General features: G+C 36.9%; 1 protein-coding gene across 6 annotated transcripts in view; it reads left to right on the forward strand.

The window, feature by feature from the left end:
• Positions 1–24,480, forward strand: part of RFX3 (regulatory factor X3) — a 332,033-nt gene that overhangs the window by 199,636 nt on the left and 107,917 nt on the right. For all 6 annotated transcript variants that reach the window (XM_059889441.1, XM_024996137.2, XM_002689615.6 and 3 more), the window contains 2 exons: positions 7,709–7,806; positions 24,220–24,478. In XM_059889441.1, coding sequence (XP_059745424.1) covers positions 7,709–7,806; positions 24,220–24,478 — 357 coding nt within the window. The remainder of the gene's footprint in view (positions 1–7,708; positions 7,807–24,219; positions 24,479–24,480) is intronic.

Raw genomic sequence — 24,480 nt, forward strand, 5'->3', positions numbered from 1 at the left:
CAGAATTATTGATTTAGTTCTTTCTGTTTTCTCACAAAGTGGCTTTTCTAATTAACTCTCTGCTGCTACTCTGTATGTCTTACTTCCCCTCTGCCCTTTTGTTAATACCTGTTCCAGTGTTGATCTTTTTCTTTCTGCCCCACTTTTGGTCAGTCACATAGCAGTCTCTAACCTAGCTGTTCTAATATCCCCTGTTTTTAATCTTCTGAGAGCTCTTTCATATCTCTTGTGGGTTTATTAAAGTCATCTTAATGCAGTTTTTGACAGTTCTCAGTACTAAAGTTAGACGTTTGGTGCCAGCCACATGTGTAAGGAGTGCTTTTATACAAGAAAGGCAATGAATATCTTGACATGATAAAGACATTTTTACAGAGACTAGTATTATTCTTTACTGTCTAATAAGCTTGACAATTATAAATGATTTCATTTACTGTTGAAAAGGATTACTGTTTTGAAGCGTGATTCATTTTATTTTTCTTGTAGCACATCCAAAACAACATATTGTATAAATTTGTCCTCAAAATATACTAATTGATTCTGTTGAACCAGCACATTTTCCTGTAGTATGTAGTTTGTTTTGGTATTCACTTCTTTTTGTAAACAGTAAGAATTATAAAAATGCAGTAAAATAAGGAAAGTCATTTGTCACACTACATTTGAATAGTCATGAGGTGCTTCCATTTAAGTGTGTATTAGTAAGAGTATTAAGTTGCTTAATTCATCTAGTGTATAAATGTATGTACATTGTTACATATATTTATATTTGGGGGATTTTTTTTCCCTTCAGTTGACAAAAAATGGATGAATTTCTTGTACAGAATGTTATGGTTTCACTTCATTCCCACCACCATTCTGGTATGTATTATGTAGCCTTTTAAAAATTAACCCAAGGTCATTTTTATTAAATAAACAATTAATTGTAGAAATTCCATCTCTTTTCAGTATTTTTACCAATTTGTTGTTTATTAAAATTCAAGTGGTGAAAATTATTTGTTCATCCTCTTTGGAAACACTTCTGAGAATTTATCTTGGAAATACAATAAAATTAAGAGAAAATTAATTTCCTGTAGGGTTTTTTTTAATTATCTGCCTTTCCCCTGAGGACTTGGGTAGGGTAGGCGGTAAAATGTGACACTTTATAGATTTCACAGAGATGGATGGAAAATACTGTTACTGGGAATAGTAATAACATGCTTACAGGATGCTCGTTTTCCTTTCTTTCAGCATTGCTAACCTGAACAGTTCCTGCACTGCGATTGGCAAATAAAATAGAAAATGAACTCACAAAAGATAGCAATTTAGTAAATATTTGAACAGAAATTAATGTTTAACAAAAAGATGGTATAAAATAATATTTGAACAAATTTGAGATCACAGTTAATTACTTTTGGAAAAAGAAAATAGCATGCAACTTCCTTTTAAAATTTTACCTTTGGTCTTTAATGACACATTAAAGGGCATTAAAAATAATCACACCAGTTCACTTTGGAATCATGAGCATTTCTTGGTGTTTTTTTAAGAAATGAATATATATCCACATTTAGAAGATATTATAAACTGTGCAAATATTCACTGAGCATTTCCTTTGCTAGGTACAGAGTTTTATTTAATTATTATGCAATATATATAGTATAAAGGTGTTGGGTTTTGGGAAATGTATCAAAATATACAAAATGCTCTGCATGTGCATTTCCATCCTGTGACTGGATTTATAAGTCTCGATAGAGGTATTTTGTAGATATGTCTCTCTTCCTAGGTCTGAATAATTTTGAGATAGGAAGGGAGCATTTCTGCACCTCTCCAGTGACCTTTAACTATATGATAGAGCTCCACTTTCCCCTCCCCCACAAAGGAAAGACAGTCAAATAACCCTCAACTAAAAATTAAAAGGACCTTAATTTTTCATTGGTGAAATGAGACGTACAGACCTAAGGTAGTTATTTTTCCTTTCTCCTTTCTTTTTCTGCCTTTTTACTCCTCTTTTACTTCCTTCACTGTCATTATACCTTGAAAAAATACCTTATCAAACTGTAGGCAATTCCATTTCTCATCACTAATTTGTTTCAAGGCCTCTTCAGCCTAGTTTGTAATGATTAGTCTGGATAATAAGGAAAATTGTGTTACCTCCAATATATGCTGTAATTCATTATTTTTAGTGTTTTTCTATTTTCTATTAAGTAAATAGGTCTTCTATTTACTTCATCAGTTCTTTAACTTAGTAGATAATGCAAAGAATTATGCCCTATTTTTACACTGTACAGTTACGTCTCAGTGTAATCAAGAGCCATATTTATGTATTGATGTCTTAGATGAGTTAGCCAGCATCTACTCAGAATTCTTTTCTAAGACTCATGACACTTTGAGTTTCATTTCTACTTTAATTATAGAATTTCATGATTTGAAGGAATTCTTGATGAACATTTATTGTACATATTTATGGCTGAAACCAAGTGGAATATAAAGATGAAAATTACACAGAAGTAGAAGACAAGATTCTTATTTCAAAGTATTTAATAATGTCTCTCATTATTCAAAATGTATTATAATTATCATATATGCCTTATGACATGCTTTGTGTTTGTATTTAGTAGCTTTGGATTCTCACAAAAATTCTTTTTGACAGAGTAGATATAGTTTTTCTTTACACACAAAGAAATTATTAGTTAAAAAAATGAATTGACTCCCCCAATATATAAACAGCAAGTGTCAGCATAAAGACCTAAAATGAGTTCTCCTATTTCCAAATTAACTGAATTTGCAACCATTCCATATTGGCCTCCACAAAGGAAACTAGTTAACATTCGATTCTTTCAGTTTTTGCTTCATGTTATTTTGAAACTGTTGTTAGATGCAAAGACATATAGGATGTGTTATTTATTCTTGATAATATTTTGATTAAATTTCCATCCTTTGGTAGTATTGGTTGTCTTGAAGTTTACTCTGACTGATGTTAACATAGCCACTCTTTCTTGTGATTGGTGTTTGCTGAAGGCTGTCTTTTTATATCCTTTTATTTTTAACCTGTCTTTGTATATTTAAAGTGTGTTCTGGTGGAGAGTATATAGTTAGAGTTTACATTTTTACCCATTATGACAATCAAGATTTAAACTGAGTATAATTTCTTTTGTGCTATTTTTGTCATACTTACATTTTATTTCTGCATATGTGATAAACCCTGTTATATGCATATTGTTATTTTTACTCTGCACAGGCAGTTATCTTTTATAGAAATTAAAAGATGAGAAAATAATCAAAATTACCTTACCTACAAATTTACCATCTAATGCTCCTCATTTCTTGTGTAAGTCCCATTTTCCATCTGAAATTGTTTTTCTTTAGTCCAAAACTCTCTTTTGTTCCCTCCAGTTCCCTTCACTGGAGGTCTGCTAGAGCAGAATGAATGATCTTAGTTTTTGTCTAAGAAAGGATTTTCTCTTTATTTTTGAAGAATATTTCACTGGTTATGGGATTCTTGATTGAAGTTTTTCTCTCCCTGCATTAAATACATGCTATTTGATTATCTTAGGCTTGTATTTTTTGACTGGGAAGTTTTCAGTCATTTTAATACCTGTTGCCTTGTGTACAATGTATCTGTTTTCTATCTGCTTAGGAATTTTTCTCCTTTAGCACTTTAATTATAATGCACTTTACTGTGGTTTTCATTTGTCTATACATTGTCTTGTATATTAAGCTTCTTAGATCTGTGTTTATAGTTTTAATAAAATTGTAAGTTTATACCACTCTTCCTTCAAATATATTTTCTGTTCTTCCTCTTCTGGGACTATAGTTACATTGTTTAGACTACTTGATATTTTTCCACTTTTCTCTGTTCTTCATTATTTCTTTTTTTCTGTTCTCCAAATAGTTTTTATTGCTGGGTTTTCATCTTAACTTGTCTTTTCTTCTGCATTATGTAATCTCTCTATTCCATTGAGCAAATTTTTCATTTCAGATATTGTATTTTTCAACTCCACAAATTTGACTCAGCTCATTACATGTTCTTTCTTTCTTACCATATTTGCATTTTCCTTTAAATCTGAAGGCTATTTAAGAATAGTTGTTTTAACATCTCTCTGCCACTTCTTATCTTTCATTTCTAGATTTGTTTCTATTGATTGATTTTCTTCCTCATTAGCGATCACATTTTCCTGCTTCTTCATATGTCATAATTTTTTTTTTTTGAATGCTGGACACTGTGATTCTTATGGTTTTATATGTCTGGATTTTTGATATCTTCCAAGTGTTAAATTTAGTTCCATATAGGCAGTTACTTGTGGATATTATCAAGGCTTTTCTTTTAGATTTGTTAGGATGGACCTAAAGTAGTTTTTGAGACATAGGAGATGCAGGTTTGATCCCTAGATCGAGAAGATCCCCTGGAGGAGGGCATGGCGACCCACTCCAGTATTCTTCCCTGGAGAATCCCATGGACACAGAAGCCGGGTAGGCTATGGTTGATAGGATTGCAAAGAGTTGGACACGACTGAAGCAAGTTAGCACGCACGCAAAGTAGTTTTATTCTAGATGTAGTTTAGTCCTTTTATCAATACTATGGCTCTTCCCTCTGGTGTTTCTACAGAGTGTCCTAGCTGTTCAGTAAGGTCATGACACGATGGATGGTCAGAACTTATATTTCTCTGTCCCTGCACATGTGCAGCTTAGTATTTGGCATCAAGGGGATCTCTACAAACATTTCTGGATCTATTTCTCTACCTAACTTGCTTTCTGATACTGTCCTCAAACTTCAGGTGACTCAGCCTTCCCCAAATTCAGTATCTCCTCACCTCATTGAGGTCACGATGCTCTGCTTTGTTTCTCCATTCCTCCTCTATATTCTGCATCCTGGTCTCCAAGATCATCATAGGGTTCACTGTATTTGTTTTCCTTCTGTTAAGGAACAGAATCACATGATGCCTTTTTGTTAAATGACTGAAAATACTGTTTTACACATTTTCTCTACTTTTCTACTTGTCGGCGGAGGGGGGGCGGGGCGCGGGGGGGGGGGGGCATTTCCAGTAGTATTTACTCCATCGTGGCCAGAAGTGGAAGTCCTTTCATATATTGAGATATATAAAATACAGATGTGAATTCATAAAGGATGTTAGTCATTTCTTCTCTCCCATCTCATTTAATGTTGCTCAGTAAAGTAACCATTTTTAGAAATTTAGTGTGCATTCTTCTATCTTCCTTTATATATTGAAGCATATTTGTATGCACATGTGCCCATATATGCAGATATATACGTAAATCAAGTTACATTGTAAGTCTCTGGAGAAGGAAATGACAAGTCACTCCAGTGTTCTTGCCTGGAAAATCCCATGGAGAGAGGAGCCTGGTGGGCTACAGTTCATGGGGTTGCAAAGAGTTGGACACAACTGAGGGACTGAGCACACACTGTTAAGTATTTTTCAGCAACATTTTCACTTAGAATATGTCTTAGAGATCCTACTAATATAGTATATATTAATCTTAATTTATTCTTTTATTGGGCTTCCCTGATGGCTTAGAGGGTAAAGCATCTGCCTGCAATGCGGGAGACCCGGGTTCAATCCCTGAGTCGGGAAGATCCCCTGGAGAAGGAAATGGCAACCCACTCCAGTACTCTTGCCTGGAAAATCCCATGGATGGAGGAGCCTGGGAGGCTGCAGTACATGGGGTTGCAAAGAGTCGAACACGACTGAGCAACTTCACATTCTTTTATTATCAACCATATATTCTATAGAATGCTCTTCTATATTTAATTACTCCACTTTTGTAGTCATTAAGGCTTTTCCTTCTTATTGTTCTTATAAGCTGTATTTTAAAAAATAATATTGTACAGAAACTCTTTATATGATGAATATTTCTGTAGAAGAAATCACAAAGGTGTCAAACAGTTTGCCTGTTGGTAAAGTTCTTTCTCAAGCAGTTTTTACATATTTATATTACAACTAAAACAGAAGACCCAGGGTTTTTAAAAAAATGGTTGATTTCAGATCTAGGATAGATCTGAGAATTAAGAAAGATTACTGTGGTCATGAAGGCACTGCTGTGTGTGCTGTGCTTAGTCGCTCAGTCATCCAAATCTTTGCGACCCCATGGACTGCAGCCCGGAAGCTTCTCTGTCCATGGGGATTCTCCAGGCAAGAATACTGGAGTGGTTTGCTATGCCCTCCTCTAGGGGATCTTCCCAACCCAGGGATCAAACCCAGGTCTCCTGCATTGTGGATTCTTTACTGCCGGAGCCACCAGGGAAGCCCCAATGAAGGCACTACCAGTAGTCAAAGGTGGGACAATTGTAGGGGAAAAAACGATTGCTGTGTTAAATATATATATAATATGTTCAAAAGCTAAAAATCTTAAGGGATACAAGCAAGATCAAACTGAAAACAACACTGGCCACCTTGGGGAGGGAGCTAAGGGAATAAAATCATTATTCTGAGTAGTGATAAATAGTGAAATCATACATTTATCCTATTCTTCCTATACAAACTTTAATTCAGAGTAATCAAATACTAATAAGAATTCTTTTATAGAATTCTATTCATAAATGAAGAGAGAATAGCAGAATCAGATTACCACAAGTTTGAAGCCTTTTATTAATTAAAGTAATTGCTACAGAAAATGATGATTAGTGACTAGTGATATCCTCAAGTAAACATGGATAGGAAACATTGTAACCAGTGAAACCAGCTGACAACACCTGAAGCTCTTGATCAAATAATACTGCAGAATGAGAGACAACCAGCTGTTCAATGGCAACTTATATGATTCAATAGTACACAGCTTTTTCAAAATTGAATCTGATCAGGGTTCCTGATCTAACTATTCACTTGTAGGAAATATAGAAGATAGAGGAATTTATTAAGTGACATCTCAGGGATGCTATTAGGCAAATTTAGCATTCTAGAAATTCTAGTAGATAACTGATCTAGTTTTTTCAGTCACAAATAACTAACAGTCAAATATAAAAAGGATGGGAAACTGTTAGAGACTAAAAGAGAAAGAAGGGAAATATCAACCAAATGTAACGGGTAGACCTTGTTTGGATCTGGTTTGAGCAAGCCAACTTTTAAGAAAACATTGGAATGATCAGAGACATTTGAACAATCAGGGTTTTATATGATATTAAGGAACTGTTAATGTTTTATTTATGATGTTAGTATTGTATTCATGTTAACAGTAGTTCTTTTCTCTTAAGAAAAAATGAAATATTACCAATGAAATGCTGTAAGTTCTACACTTGTTTTTAAATAATCATGTGAGAGGCTGAAGAGGAAGATCTGGTGACAGTTGTTTATGTTGGATGATGAGTACATGGGGTTTATTATAGTATTTTTTTTCTACGTATAAGTATTTGAACTTTTCCACTGTGAATTTTTTAACTAAAAAATAAATGTAGCATTCACAAGCCAGGTTGAAGAGAATTTCATCAACCATCAAAATAAGTGTGGAGCTTTCAGAATTTTCACTCTAAACACTTGAAGTGTGTATATACATACATACTTGCAAGAACATTACAGAATTTATTCAGCATAAATGCTACGTTTGATTTGGCCCTTTGGACCCAGCACGTACTTAGGCTGAAATTGGCATGAACCTAACAGTTTTCATTATAAAGCATTCTTGGGTTTATCGGTACCCTAGAAAACCCTTCGCAGTAGCCCTGGCACTGCGCCTGCACTCTGTCGCAGGCACCTCTCATTGGGTCCTCCTGTTTGCTTTCCAGGTGCAGCAGGTGCAGACCGTGCAGCAGGTGCAGCATGTCTACCCAGCTCAGGTGCAGTACGTGGAGGGGAGTGACACTGTCTATACCAATGGAGCAATGTAAGTTCATATGGGGGAGTCGTCCTCATTCCCCTCTCGGAGAAAAGGAATGCACTTCCTGACACCTTCTGCCCATCCCAAGTTATTTCCTTGCTTTCACAGTACTTTTTTTTTTTTTAACCAGAGTACGATTATTGAACTTAAACTGGTGTTTTGAGCCTTGTTTATGTTTGTTAAAAATGTGTTCATTTTCCTCAGTAGAATATTTTAAAAGTATTTTGACATTTCTACCCCAGTAAAATATTTTAAAATTTTAAATTGTTGTACCCATGAATGGTTTTCTCTAGGTTGAGAAAAACATATCCCCTTGTTGGTGATTTCTGTATCATAATATAACCTTCTAAAATCCATGCTTTTTGTTTTTATCAATAAGGTGAATTTTTGTGTGTCTTCTATAAAGTAATATAAATCTACTGTATTAGTAGATTAGGAGGAGGTTATTTTTTTTTTGGATTTATTAAATGAGGTACTTAACTACTCTATGTAAAAGTGCCAGATACTCAATAAATCTTATTTTCCTGTCTGAACTTCCCCTTCCTCCCCAACTCTCACTCCATCTCCTTTGCATCAACAATAATGTCAGTTTGTATATTTTTTTCATTAGAGTTTTTCAGCCACTTTGAGATTCAGGATGTTATTATAAATAAAGGGACTAAGAACTGTTATAAGTCACCACGTTTGTTTTCATTTACCACAGGTTTTTGTTTGCAATCTGTTAGATCTCCCGGTGTGAAATGAACTCAGATTCTCTTATTGACTCTTCTGCCCCAGGCTGCTGTGCCTTAGGTTGAGAATCTCTGCTTTCTTAATTCTTACTGCACCTCCTGTTTCCTTGGGTGATTTTATAGACCCCCATGACACCAACCTGTAAGCTCCATGAGGGGCAGGATTTTTGTGTGTTTTTTGTTGTTATTTCACTGCACTAAATCTAACAGCAGAAGTGTGTGTAGTACCTAGAAAGTGCATTTATTCTTATTATAGCTAAACATCTTAAAATCCTGGTTTAACTATTAGTTTTATAATCATGGTCAAGGTACTCAACTATTCTGTGCTTTTATTGTTCTTTCCTGGAAAGTGGGAGGATAATAAACTTACTCTTACTGGATTATTGTGAGGATTTAAGGCAGAGTATGTAAAGCAGCTCGCACAGGACCTGGTTTATAATGGATGATACAAAACTGAAAGTTCTTCACTGATCTTGACTCATCGTCTCTTTTTTCTTATTGCTTTTGGTCACTGAATCTGCATACATCACCACCGCCTTTAGAACCTATATTAGCTATAAAGTAAAATGTGTCTCTCTGTCTTGGTTTTACCCCCCCCCCTTCTTATCTCCCTGGCTTCATCTTCCATCTGTTCTGGGAACAACCAACTTTGTACTTGTTTCCCCTTTCATGCCTCTGTATTATTGGACACGTGGTTTGTTTCCTCTGCTGGAATATCATTCTCTACTTCTCTCTTCCGTTCCCAAACCACTGCACCCAGTATAGCAATATCTTTGTAGACTGACATGTCACATCCTCCTTTGTGTTGTGAACCCTGGCTCTCCTCTGCAGGTAACTTATTTGTCTCCTGTACAGTAAAAATAGCAATGTACCCAGACTCAATGTACACCAGGGACTTCCCTGGTCGCTCAGATGGTAAAGCATCTGTCTACAATGCAGCAGACCTGGGTTCAATCCCTGGGTCAGGAAGATTCCCTGGAGAAGGAAATTGCACCCCACTCCAGTACTCTTGCCTAAAAAACCCCATGGACGGAGGAGCCTGGTGTCCATGGGGTCGCAAAGAGTCGGACACGACTGAGCGACTTCACTTTCACTTTCACCCAGACTCTTAGTTCCACCATGGTGCAACAAATCCTTATATATATTTATCATACTAAGAAGAACTCTTCCTGAATGGGAATTGTTGTCATTTTGTTATTTTATTTACATCAGTTTAGGTGAAGGGCACATAATGAAGGATCAGCACATTTCTGTTACTCTAGTGAATCTATAACACTTTATATATATTAGACACACTGTGAATATTCTTTACCTCTTTGTTGTATAAGGCCAGGACATTCTGGAGCCTGTTTTTGGAATTTCTACCATAAATCTAAACTCTTATTGGCATTTAGACCAAAAAAAAAAAAAAAATGAGGATGCCTGCCACTTGGTCCTTTATGGTATCAGGGAATATAAATGGGTTTCTAGACACTGCTGGAGGTCACTCAGTTGTATTGTTGCTGCATCCTTGTCTGTAGTATATTTCCTTCCAGAACCTCAGAGTAAAATCATTATATTTTCTACCTTTGTTTGCTGCTGCTGCATCGCTTCAGTTGTGTACGACTCCGTGCGACCCCATAGATGGCAGCCAACCAGGCTTCCTGTCCTTGGGATTCTCCAGGCAAGAACTGGAGTGGGTTGCCATTTCCTTCTCCAGTGCATGAAAGTGAAAAGTGAAAGTGAAGTCGCTCAGTCGTGTCTGACTCTAGCAACCCCATGAACTGCAGCCTACCAGGCTCCTCCGTCCACGGGATTTTCCACGCAAAAGTACTGGAGTGGGGTGCCATTGCCTTCTCCAACCTTTGTTTAAGGAAGTACTATTTTCTACCTAGTTTGTTCTCCTAATTCAAAGACATCCTAGGTAATGCCTTAGCAGACCCCACTGGAGGGCTACGTTATCACTCTCTATTCCATAACGTTTTACCTTATGTTTATTACTGCAACCAATTAGCTAAGAAACCAAAAAAATATGACAGAGATTTAAACAAATTAGGGCTTTTATTTTTGTCAAAAAAAATCCAGAGTTAGCATATTGTACAAGTAATAGCACTATGTGTGCAAATATAAAATAAGCCTTATTGAAGAGATCTTACAAGGTGGCATACAGCAGATACCTCTAGTAAGACTGGACAATACCGTGGAAATTGCTCCAGTAGATCTCTGGCCTCACAGAGTGCTCCATATTTCTAGGGGGCAGGGGTAGTGAACATTAACTGGTTATTTAGTAGAAAAAACATGGCTTTCTTGTCTAGGGAGGAGTGGGTGCCTCTAAAGTTCAGGTCCCCTAGCCTGTTCTTCCATTAGGATTAACTCAGACCACCTGAGCCAGCTTAGTGCTAAGCTACCGAAAGATGACAGGAAATGAGCATTTAGAAACATCCACAACCGTACTTCCTCTCAGTCTGTTGCTGACATTAGCAGCTCAGGGATATCAGGGCAAAGATTTGCTGGTATGGTAGTAAATCTGCTTTGGTAGCAGCCATCATAGCTGTATTCCAGACAACAAGAAGACAGAAGGTGGAAAAAGAAGATACATTATATATGTGTATGTACATACGTACATATAAATATGTGTGTACACACACACAGGCTTTCCCAGAAACCCCTAGCTCCATTTTTGTTTATATCTCATTGGCCATAACTCTGTAACAAAGTAATTAGCTGCAGAGGAATCTAGGAATGCAGCTTGGTAGCTTTTGTGTCTATATGGTAGATGACAGCAAAGGAAAAGGATAGTTAGAATGGGTGTTGAGAGAATTAACTCTGTGGTATCTATCAGTCATTTATCATTGGCCCAATGTAGAATAGGGTGATTGCTAGTGTGTGATTTTGTAAAAGATAACACAGCCTGCTTCACTCTCTTCGTTTATGGAATATGGAGATAGTTTATCCCAAGTGTTTTGTATAGCTTCTGAGAAATTGAATGAAAACACTCACTAAACATTAGTTATTACCATACAGTTTTGCTCTCTAGTTATTTTTTTCTGAATTCTGCATATTGCCTTGCACCTTTTAAAGCTATCTCATCACTGATACTAGGGTCTTCTATATGCGTAAATATGAGATAGTGATTCATTCATTCACAAAACCTTAGAAAAACAACATCTCTAAAAGTTGACTCTTTAAAATTATAGGGCCCATTAAGTGCGGAAATAATTCAAAGTAAATATCTTGTGCCAACATATATTTTCTGTGGCCCTCAAACTCAGTTAGTTAGATCATGACTAATGAGGTCTAGGTCACGAGTTCATTTGCCACAAAGTCCAATTAGCTTTGATCCAGTCTGTGTGCGCCCAGATTATATCCTCAACTCCAGCTAATTATGTCACAAACGTGCACCCTTGGTCAGGATAAAGAAGATGCATCCTTAAAACCTTTCATTACAATTTCAGTTTTGGTGCTTCTGACTAAAGATTCTATAGCATCATTTTCATTTTTACTAAAGAAACATTGTGTTGCCATGAATTACACTCAACATTTTAGTAGCTAGAGGACTATGAACATATTTTTAAAATATAACAAGAAAATTTTTCAGCTTAAGCTATTTCAATCTTTCTGTAATTTTGCAGTGCTGACATTTAACTATGTACAGTTTTTGTCTCTAAAGTTCATTTTAGAGTCTTTCTACTCTTTATATTTGATGCACTTCCATGTGTGTTAGAAGAGTAGTCCATATTCATTTTCACCACAGTGAATTAATAGCCAGCTAGTGTTTGATCTCTGACTCAGATCATATTGAGAGTCCCACTTCTGTGTGATAACAAATGCTTTTTGCTAGTTGTTCTCCCAGAAGATCGGGATGCTGATCTTTATCATGAACTTTCATGCATCCAGTACATGGCCCTGCAGCCTGTGCATGGTTAGTAAATCCTGGTTCGCCGTTGCTCCTGTCACCAGCAGCCTTGCCAAGTAGCCATAATGCACAGGGTTTGACTCAAGAGGTGATGGTAGCCCTCACAGATATGTGTCATCGCTTATAAAAATGTGTAATCCTTATAATTTGGTGATACTAACGTGTTTACTTTTTTTCTCTGTGACTATGGACAATTACTGGTAGCATAACAGGATTAATTAATGGGAGGCAGTGAGTGAACATTTCAGTTGAAACTGCTTTTCTGTACTGAGTGTGGAGTAGAATAGCTTTTTACTCAAGGGAGAAGGTAATCTAATTCACTCTTGTTCCTATTTATCATTACTTCTGTAGGAACACACATTTATGTATTTCCTGGCAATAGTTTTCCCAAGAATATTTTTTACTGGGCTGGTTCATAGTCTTGTCCATTGCTATAGATTCTTACAATTTATGGTATCTAATAATTTAGTCTACTGTAATGAAACTAGCTGGGAAACATTGCATACCATGTAGATAGAGTCCCATTCAGTTGAAATTTCTTGATGTAACTGAGAAATCAGTTTTTTTAAATGATGAATTTTTTTCTTTCCCATCTCTGTTTTTTGAATCTCACTTCCCCCACTTACTCCATCATGTTAGTCAAAGTGGAAATAAAGACATCATACTATATCTTGTCCAAATTAAGAAATATCTTTTGAAAACACTTTTAATTTTCTCATATCAACCACTCTTTGAAGATTATCCCCTGGTTAGAGATGATCAGTGTTTTAAAATGTTAAGATTTTCATTGTGTGGATTTCTATTGCAATAAGACTTGACCGATAGGAAGCATTCTCATAATCTTTAAATTATAGATTTATCAAACACAATAGGTAATTTATCAGATGTGTTTCATAAAATGTTAGTTCTCTAAAAAAGTTCTGTGATGACGCAAGCAGAAAAACACTACATGAACTTCTCTTGAGGACTCTAAATTTCTGTTCGTTTTTTAAAGATTCTGAGAAATCCCCTAGGAAAGAAATGCGGTGTTTTAAAAACTGATCACAGAACTCCTATCTGAATCATATCTAATAACATGGCATTGTATACTTTAGGAGGTGGTACATTAATGATATATTGACAATTAGTAGATTTATTCAAAAAGAAAATAATATAGTTAGGGTATTTTCTGAAGCCATCCAGTTATCCTTTCCATATACTTTTTTTTAATATTTTATTTTATTTTTTAACTTCACAATGTTGTATTGGTTTTGTCATATATCAGCATGAATCTGCCACAGGTATACACGTGTTCCCCATCCTGAACCCTCCTCCCTCCCCGTGCCATCCCTCTGGGTGGTCCCAGTGCACCAGCCCAAGCATCCAGTATCATGCATCGAACCTGGACTGGTGACTCATTTCATATATGATATTATACATGTTTCAATGCCATTCTCCCAAATCATCCCACCCTCTCCCTTTCCCACAGAGTCCAAAAGACTGTTCTATACATCAGTGTCTCTTTTGCTGTCTTGTATACAGAGTTATTGTTACCATCTTTCTAAATTCCATATATATGTGTTAGTATACTGTATTGGTATTTTTCTTTCTGGCTTATGTATTCAAAAAGAAAATAATATAGTTAGGGTATTTTCTGAAGCCATCCAGTTATCCTTTCCATATACTTTTTAATCGATTAATTGTTGTTTAGTCGCTGTGATGTCTTACTCTTTGTGACCCCATAGACTGCAGCACACCAGGCTCCCCTATCTTCCACTATCTCTCAGAGTTTGAGTCGCTGATGCTGTCTAACCATCTCTTCCTCGGCCCCCTTCTCCTTTTGCCCTCATTCTTCCCCAGAATCAGCGTTTTTTCCAAGGAGCTGGCTCTTTGCATCAGGTGGCCAAAGTATTGGAGCTTCAGCATCAGTCCCTCCAATGAATATTCAGGGTTGATTTCCTTTAGAATTGACAGGTTTGATTTCTTTGCTATCCAAGGAATTCTCAAAATTCTTCTCTAGCACCACAATACAAAAGCATCAATTCTTCATGCTCAGCCTTCTTTATGGTCCAACTCTCACATATGTACATGACTACTGGAGAAACCATAGCTTTGACTATATGGACCTTTGTTGGCAAAGTGATGTGTTTGCTTTTTAATACACTGTCTAGGTTTGTCATAGCTTTCCTTCCAAGTAACAAGTGCCTATTAATTCCATGGCTGCAGTCACCATCCACAGTGATTTTGGAGCCCAAGAAAATAAAACCTGTCACTGTTTACACATTTTCCCCATCTTTTTGCTATGAAGTAGTTGGCCTGGATGCCATGATCTTTGTTTTTTGAATGTTGAATTTTAAGCCAGCTTTTTCACTCTTCTCTTTCACCTTCATCAAGAGGCTCTTTAGTTCCTCTTCACCTTCTGCCATTAGGGTGGTATGATCTCCATATCTGAGGTTATTGTTATTTCTCTCAGAAATCTTGATTCTAGCTTGAGCTTCATCCAGCCCAGCATTTCACATGATGTACTGTGCATATAAGTTAAATAAGCAAGGTGACACTATACAGGCTCGTCATATTCCTTTCCCAATTTTGAACCAGTCAGTTGTCCCATTTCCAGTTCTAATTGTTGCTTCTTGATTAATAAAGAACCTTAAAAAGGATACTCTTCAAGTTCATATTTTCTCTTTCAGTGAAATAGTCTCAGGATTTTCAGGTAAAATTATGCATTCTTATTATCATTTAAATGTTCTCTGCTTAGAAGAAATGGTTGTATGGTGTTTCTATGATTGAGATGAAGAGGCTGCTTTCTTTATGCTGTCTTCTGCCTTCAGTATGACTTGGAGCATTCAAGAATAATCTGTTTCAAAATTCAAAAATATTGTTTCATGCTAGCCAACCAGAGATTATGTACCACATGAGTGCAATTTGTTGATTCCAAATATTGTAGCTACTTCCATGTAGGGCTTTGGTGACTTTCACAAAAACTTCACAACATAAAACTATTTAAGGCAGAGTTCTTGGTTTCAAGCAGCAGAAACCAAGTCTGGCTTATTTAAGCAAAACAAAAAATTTATTGAAAGATATTTGTGACTCAGAATTTTCAGGAAGTCTGAAGAAACAAGCTGAAAAAAAAATAGGTACAAGCATTGTTAAACAGTAGCTAGACCAAAGGAAAAACTGCATGCCAGGAGTTGTCCAGTCAGAACACCACACGACCACAACCCTCTCAAACGCTGCTGGCCACTGCTGCCACTGGATTCCAATCAGAACTGTGCAACCTGTGTGACTGATTTAATGAAGATTCCATGAAATCATGTACCTCTGTCCTTAACAACACTTCTCCCCATTCTCATATTCTCCTAGCTCCCAAACTTTTTGAAAATATTTAAAACTTATTCATTCTGACTGCCTTTAGTTATTTCTTCAGTCTGTCCAATCAGACATATACTGCTATCACTATATGGAAACACCTTGCAATAAGATCACCTCCTATTATTATATCTAATGAACATGTTTCAGAATCATATGTTTTGACTATAGCAGTGTGCTCTGATTGCCACTCCCTTTTCTCATGGTCTCCTGTTACCTCTCTGACCTCAGGCCTTTCTTTAGGTTGTTTCTCTGCCTGGAACATTCCCTTACCTCCTTGAATTCCTATCCCAGCTTAAAATAACATCCAGACTTCATTCCGCGGTCCATCATGATGTCTTTCAAGCTTTTTAAAAAACCATCTCCAGTGAGAAAACTAGATGTGCAATTTTTTACTCAGCTAAATATACATAGGCACACACACATGCTGTATATGCATATGACAGGAAAAAAGCTTCTCAAAATAATTCTTATCCTCCTAGGTATAATATGTTCTAATGTTGTTTAGTCTCTTTCTTTTTTAATGCTAGTGTGACCCATTAAATTGTGGATCATGACCCACGAAAAAATTTGTTTACTTACATGTTTAGTTTTCACCTACTTTTTAAACCTCATTTTTTTTCTAGTGTCCTCATTCATTTTAAACAACCACTCTAGACTTCTAGTTTATTCCTAAATACCGGGATCTTCCCTGTGTCATGGCTTTTGTACATGCTACATTATCTTCTTGATATATCTTTCTTCCTGTTTTTCATAAAACTAACTTCTTTTCATCCTCTAGTTTCAACCTAAATATCTCTTCTTGGAAAGTAACAGCACTTGATTACTTGATCTAATATGTGCCCTTCCACTTATTATACTTTACTATGCTATTTTTCTCTTCTATAGGTTTAGCAAACTATCTAATGATCTTATTTCCTTTTTTATTTTGGACCACCTACTTCTTATGTAACCTTTATATGAGTAGAGGTCATGTTCCTTTTTTCCCAGGTGCCATAAATATTTATTAAAAGAATATGTACAGAGTAACCTGAAAGCAATAAAAACATTGTACCAATGTAAGATATTATAATGATCATCACTACTACATTTTACCTTCGTATTGAATTTTATGGTATGAAATTTGTAAGGTATTTTATAACCTTAATTTGCAATTTTTCATACCATTGCTTTATTTTGTAGTTGACTAGCTTATTGGTGAGAGGATATTCAAAACCTAGGTAAAACACAAAATGCATAATTTAGAGATATTATATATCTGGACTTATGGATAAGACACCTGAAGATAAAACAGAAAAATTGGTTATAACTAAAATAAATGGACATAATTATTGTAGTGAATAAGCAAGGAGTAAATAATCAGGGTCATGCTTAGCCAAGGTATATGCTGAGGCATGATGGGATGCAACAGCACTAATTTACTGAATTCAGTGGATCAGAGTCCTGACATTTACACAGAACCTGATAATACCTTCAGCTATAAAGAACCTTCTGTCAGCAAGTATGGGCATATCTGTGTGTTTACATTCATTACTGGATACATATGCAGAACAATGGAAAGATTTCTCTTCTGCTATAGAATAATATGACATAGTGTTTTCATAACAGTCTGTGGCAATCAATAAAGAACAAACAAACAAATAGGCATGGTTCAAACATGCACAAAATTGCTTGGGAATTTAGTTGTTTCAGGAGTGTACAGTCGGAAATAGTTAGTTGCTTTCAATCTGATATGCCAAAAAGTGAGTAATTTTCTCAAACATATGTCTTGGGGATTTCTGGGGGAAATAGTGTGCAAGCAGTAACTCTTATGTATTCATTATAGCAGTATGAAAGACAGCTGATCTTAGGTATCAGAATTAGAATCATTATTTCTAGTTCCTAAGAAAGAACTGTTTGTTTTTGTTGTTGGCACTTCTTTTTTTAAACAAAATGTCTTCAGAATTTATCCAGGAGCTTAGAGCATTTAAAACTGAAAAGATATTAAGGAATTAAATTCTGCCTGACTCTGGCTCTGGCTCCAGAAAGGCCTCCAGCAACTGAGTTAGTACTTATCTTCTTACTCTTGAAGAGCAATGTCTGAGAACATTGCGGTCTGCCTCTGTTACCCAGTCCAGTGTTGAAAAGTCTCCTCTCTTCCACATTGCAAGTATTTAAGTGCCGGAGACAAATTCAGCAACAATTTGTGACACTTCATCTACAAATATAATTGTGCCCTTTTCCCCCCTGGAAATTACCAATCTTTACCCCTGTGTGTGCTTACACAAGCTTTCTTCTCAGTCCCATGGGTCTTGATTGAGTAATGAACATAGTTTATGGATTAGACATACTCTTTAGTGACTTTCACTCTTCTCCTGTCCTTTGCTCATTTTTTTAGCTAATGAATCATCTCCAGCTAGGGGGAAGTATGAAAATCAAAGCTCTTTGCTGCCGTATTTTTATGCTGACTTGAGGGCTATAGAGCTTTTATATATATCTGTGATGCATTTATTTGTATTGCTATTGTTCACTGAGGACTAATTATATAAAGGAATCATGCCCAGAAGATGGCGTGATTTAAACCCCTTGGAATGATGCTCTTATAATAGAACTGCAACTTCTACCATCATAGAACTTCCAGAGTCTTAGTGTGCAATGGTAAATATCCTCCAAAATAGTCTGACCTTTTCCATCTCTCTTTCTTTACCAGTGCAAGTACATCTTCTGCAGATCCCATTCTGAGTAAGATAGGAGAGGAGTCGGGTGCTGATAAACAGTTAGCAAAGTGTAGTTGTAGTTCACTGGCTCAGTCATGTCTGACTCTTTGTGACCCCTTGGACTGCAGCATGCCAGGCTTCCCTGTCCTTCACCATCTCCTGGAGCTTGCTCAAACTCATGTCCATTGAGTCAGTGATGTCAGTGATGCCATCCAACCATCTTGTCCTCTGTCGTCCCCTTCTCCTCCTGCCTTCAATCTTTCCTAGCATCAGGGTCTTTTCTAATGAGTCGGCTCTTTGCATCAGGTGGCCAAAGTATTGGAGCTTCAGCATCAGTCCTTCCAATAATATTCAGGGTTGATTTCATTTAGGATTGACTGGTTTGATCTTCTTGCAGTCCAAGGGACTCTCCAGAGTCTTCTCCAACACCACAGTTCAAAAGCATGAATTTGTCAACACCCAGCCTTCTTTATGGGCCAGCTGTCACATCCGTATGTGACTACTGGAAAAGCCATAGCTTTGACTGTATGGATCTTTGTTGGCAAGGTAATGTGTCTGCTTTTTAATATGCTCTCTAGGTTTGTCATAGCTTTTCCTTCAAGGAGCAAGCATCTTTTAATTTCATGGCTGCAGTCACCATCTGTAGTGATTTTGGAGCCCAAGAAAGTAGTCTATCACAGTTTCCATTGTTTCCCCATTTGTTTCCCATGAAGTGATGGGACCAGATGCCATGATCTTAGTATTTTGAATGCTGAGTTGTAACCCAGCCTTTTCACTCTTCTCTTTCACCTTCATCAAGAGGCTCTTTAGTTCCTCTTCACTTTCTGCCATTAGGGTGGTGTCATCAGTAGCTCTGAGGTTATTGATATTTCTCTCAGAAATCTTGATTCCAGCTTGTGCTTCTTCCAGCTCAGCATTTCTCATGATGTACTCTGCACATAAGTTAAATAAGCAGGGTGACAATATACAGCCTTGATATACTCCTTTCCCAATTGTGTAGCAGTCCATTTTTCCATATCTGGTTCTAACTGTTGCTTCTTGATCTGCATACAGATTTCTCAGGAGGCAGGTAAGGTGGTATGGTATTCCCATCTCTTGAAGAATTTTCCACAGTTTGTTGTGATCCACACAGTGAAAGGCTTTAGGGTAGTCAGTGAAGTAGAGTTGATGTTTTTCTGGAGCTCTCTTGCTTTTTCTATGATCCAGCAGATGTTGGCAATTTGATCTCTGGTTTCTCTGCCTTTTCTAAATCCAGCTTGAACATCTGGAAGTTCTTGGTTTATGTACTATTGAAGTCTCACTTGGAGAATTTTGAGCATTACTTTGCTAGCATGTGAGATGAGTGCAATTGTGCAGTAGTTTGAACATTCTTTGGCATTACCTTTCTTTGGGATTGGAATGCAAACTGACCTTTTCCAGTCCTGTGGCCACTGCTGATTTTTCCAAATTTGCTGGCACATTGAGTGCAGCACTTTAAAAGCATCATCTTTTAGCTAAAATATAAGAAACTCTTAAATAGCAATAGAAAGTTTGTATGTTACCTGTACCACCTTTTGTGACTATTCCGCAATAGTCATTCATAAATATCATTGACATATTTAAAAGTTAAATTCTTTTAATGTGATTAAATGTTTGAGAGAATGGCTAATTGTGTATTCCAAATCCAGTTTTTTACCAGCTGTGTGCTTTGGATAAAGCTGTTTATCTAGACTTCTGAGTATTTGCCTTGTCTTTGCAAATAGAAATAACAGTATCTATCTCATAAAGTTGTAATGAAGGTTAAGTGAGTTAATACCTGAAAAGCACATAAGATCATACCTGTTGCATAGTAAATAATAAATATTAGCTATTAATAGCTATTATTATATGATTGATTTGTAAAATCAACTTACTACTGGAAAGCATACTTAAGCGTTTTGTTCAGACTGTGAGAAGGAAAGTTGACACAGTATTCTGCATCTGTCATAGTGTTTATTTCCCTGTATCTATTTGTACATCTTACTTGATTTTACTTAAATACCAACATCATATTGTGTTAAGTGCAGCTAAATAGAGTCACTGTCATATTTAGGGGACATAAGATGAACTCATTTCTCTTTTTATCCAAATTTAAAATCAACATGGCTGTTTTATTAAACTAAGTATATACTGAAACAAATACATAAATTAGATTTCCAGTTGGAAAATACAGCAGTATTGAGAAGAAATGTGTATTTTAAATACTTTTCTATGTGTAAAAAAAAAACAACAAAAAATATTCTGTATGGAGTTGTTTCTGTCATCATCCGAAACTAAAACTTATACCTGATCTGTGGTGGTTTTTTCTGGAAAGCAGTAACTTTACCCAGTGTTGAATACTTTTCAGTTCAGTTCAGTTGTTCAGTCATGTCCGACTCTTTGCGACCCCGTGAATTGCAGCACGCCAGGCCTCCCTGTCCATCACCAACTCCCAGAGTTCACGCAAACTCATGTCCATCGAGTTGGTGATGCCATCTAGCCATCTCATCCTCTGTTGTCCCCTTTTCCTCCTGCCCCCAATCCCTCCCAGCATCAGAGTCTTTTCCAATGAGTCAACTCTTCACATGAGGTGGCCAAAATACTGGAGTTTCAGCTTTAGCATCATTCCTTCCAAAGAACACCCAGGGCTGATCTCCTTTAGAATGGACTGGTTGGAGCACTCGTATTATTTTACTGAAATTTGCATTAGAAATTGCAATATAAATATAATTTATAATGGGTTAAATGACCTATTTTAAATAATACAGAAAAATCTTAAAATAGTTTAGCCCAATTTCTCATGCTTTAACAAAACAGCAAAAAAAGAACGTATGTTTTAGAAATTTATGAAAGTGACTATTATGCCAAATATACTTTGAAGTAGAGTCATATTTTATTTGTTGATTAGTGAGCCCACTATGTAGCAATAGTTATGTTAAGTGTTAAGGATACAGATGGGAATAAAACATAATTTCATGGGAGTATGAAGACTTAAGGTAATTAACAGTGCATTGAGAGTTATATTTCAGGTATGTGCAATGGGTTAGGAAAGTATAGAGAGCAAAACATAACAGTCCTGTAAGGAGTGGCCATAGAATACAAGGGGTGCAGAGGAGTAATTCTGAGATAAGGTGATGCTTGAACTGAGAGCTTAAGGGTGATTTAGGCAAAGGAAGAGAGTTGAAGACATGTAAAGGCTTTCCAGACAGGGGAAACCCTACACAATGTAGCAGAGAGACAAGAGAAGATAGTGCTTTACACGAGATCAGCATCAAGGTCAGTGTGGTGTGAGCAAAGAAATCATTTGAAGACATGGCTGGTACCAAATCCGGAGCTTGTGCCAGCATCGGCCCTGAGAAGACAGGTCAAGGGTTGTGAATTTCTTCCCAAGGCAAGAGAGAATCACAGAAAGGTTTTTAAGAAAAGCTTAATTTTCATATTTTCCTTTTAGAAATATTCCCCTGGCATCAGAGTTGAAGATAGATTGGAAGAGACCCAAATAGAAGAAGGAAAACTAGTTAGAAGGCAATTTTAATGGAGAATATTATGAGTTAAAGGACCCCTGATAGCTCAGTTGGTAAAGAATCAGCCTGCAATGCAGGACACCCTGGTTGGATTTCTGGGTTGGGAAGATCCGCTGGAGCAGGAATAGGCTACCTACTCCAGTATTCTTGGGCTTCCCTTGTGGCTCAGCTGGTAAAGAACCGCCTGCCATGCAGGAGACCTGGGTTTGACCCTGGGTTGGGAAGATCCCCTGGAGAAGGGAAAGGCTACCACTCCAGTATTCTGGCCTGGAGAATTCCATGGACTGTACAGTCCATGGGGTCACAAAGAATCGGACATGACTGAGAGAGTTTCACTTCACTTTACTCACTCATTATGAGTTAAGGCAGTGAGTACAAGAATGGAAAGGAGAGTTGGACAATTGTTTCGGAGGTAAAGTTATTAGGACTGATGTCAATCTGAGCAAGAAAAGTATGCGTGCACTCAGTCATATCCATAGACTGCACCCTGCCAGGCTCCTCAGTCCATAGATTTTTTTTTTTTTTTTAAGCAAGAATACTGGAGTGGGTTGTCATTTCCTCCTCCAGGGAGTCTTCCCAACCCAGGGATCGAACTTGCATCTCCTCGCCTCCTACAGTGAAAGGCAGATTCTTTTACCACTGAGCAAACTAGGAAGTCCTGAGCAAGAAGAGTTAGCAATAATTTCCAAAGCTGAGTGTTGTGGTGCTGCCCTCTGCTGAGAGGGGGGAATATAGGAAAAAGAGCAGGAGAGAAAAGAATTCCCTTTTAGGTATACCTTCACTTTTACATAGGAGACCTCCCAAATATCAGGGCTTCCCTAGCAGAGATACTTAAGTGACTCAGAAATCTAGATTTAAAACTCTTAAAGTATAACCTAGCTTTCTGCAGTCCATGGGGTTGCAAAGATTCAGACACACCTTAGAAACTGAACAACAACAACAACAGTGAAACTAGAAAGTGAAGAGTGGAGGTATGAACTTACGAACATGCACATGGTCATGTAGTATATGATCAAAGTGTATGGTCTGGATAAAAGTGAGAAGAGATAAGAGCTAAAATTGGAGACCTGAGAAAATTACTATTTAATATGCCAAAAAAAACTGAGCCTCCAAAAGATTCTTGAAACACTGTGGTTAAAAAAATTAAAAGGTGAAAGAGACATGCCATAGAAACTAATGAACAAGAAAGATTAAAACAGAAAGACCTTGCATATACATAGAAATGTCCACAGACATCTACAGCAAATTGTCAGTACTGGCTCACTCTGAGATGTAGTGTTGAAGAGAATGACCAAAAACACTGGGAATTTTAATTTGATGTTTGAATTTTTTAAAAGAAAAGTATTTTACACCTTCCTACTATTTTTTACACTTCTTGAGAGCCTACACTAATTGCAAAATAAAAACAAAAGTCGTGTTAAAATGTACGATATAGTCAATTGAAAATTAAATCCATCAAACAAGCTGCTTAATCAGAACAGGGCAAGGAGGGAAAGGGCAACATGGCATAGTCAACAACATTGTACTGCAGATAAGTCAAGAAAGATGAGGACTGACAGCAGCCTTTTAGCTTGGTATTTAAATGAGGTCACAAGTGACCTTATTAAAAGCATTTTCAATGAAAGGCTAAGGGCAGAAGCTTGACTATTATTGTTGGAAAGCAGAAAATGAGGACATGAGGTGGCATAGTCATCTCATTGAGGAGAAGCTTGAGTGTAAAGAAGAAAGAGTTAGGGATTTAGGGCACATGCTTTGCTCAAGATCCTGCCTAGTGGTTAGAAAGAGATTCATGCATACTACCTTAGTCATGGAGGTTTCCTGCAAGTCACCAGCAGTGTGAAGTAGTTTGGGGAGCTGACTTGTCAACCCCTATTCATTCCAGATCCCAGCTTTCCTAAAACTGGGATTTGCAGGAAGTTTTATAAGAAATTTAAGAAGTCACACAGCAGGATTTCCTGAAGGGACAAGACCTGAGCTTATTTATACACTTGAGGTAGGCCCCAATAGTGGCAAAAACTCTATACTGTGCAGAAAAGTGTTGAGGTACTTTTAAATAAATGTACCTTTAATTTGGAAAGTAAGCCCAGCTATTTCTGGGAATGAAGTTTCACACAAAATGCAAAACTCACCATGTCCCAAAGGCTAAGCTGATATATTTTAAACATGTATTTACCCTGGAAAAACAATAAGATAATATAAGTAAATTTCTTTCTTTTCTTCTTCTAAAGCCGAACAACAACTTACCCTTACACAGAAACACAGATGTACAGCCAAAACACTGGAGGGAATTACTTTGATACTCAAGGGAGCTCTGCACAGGTGACTACCGTGGTCTCGTCTCACAGTATGGTGGGCACCGGTGGGATTCAGATGGGCGTCACGGGAGGACAACTCATCAGCAGCTCTGGAGGAACCTATCTGATCGGCAACTCAATGGAGAATTCTGGACACTCGGTGACACATACCACTCGGGCTTCCCCAGCGACAGT

Source organism: Bos taurus, chromosome 8 (genome assembly GCF_002263795.3).
Source record: "Bos taurus isolate L1 Dominette 01449 registration number 42190680 breed Hereford chromosome 8, ARS-UCD2.0, whole genome shotgun sequence".
NCBI classification, from domain to species: domain Eukaryota; kingdom Metazoa; phylum Chordata; class Mammalia; order Artiodactyla; family Bovidae; genus Bos; species Bos taurus.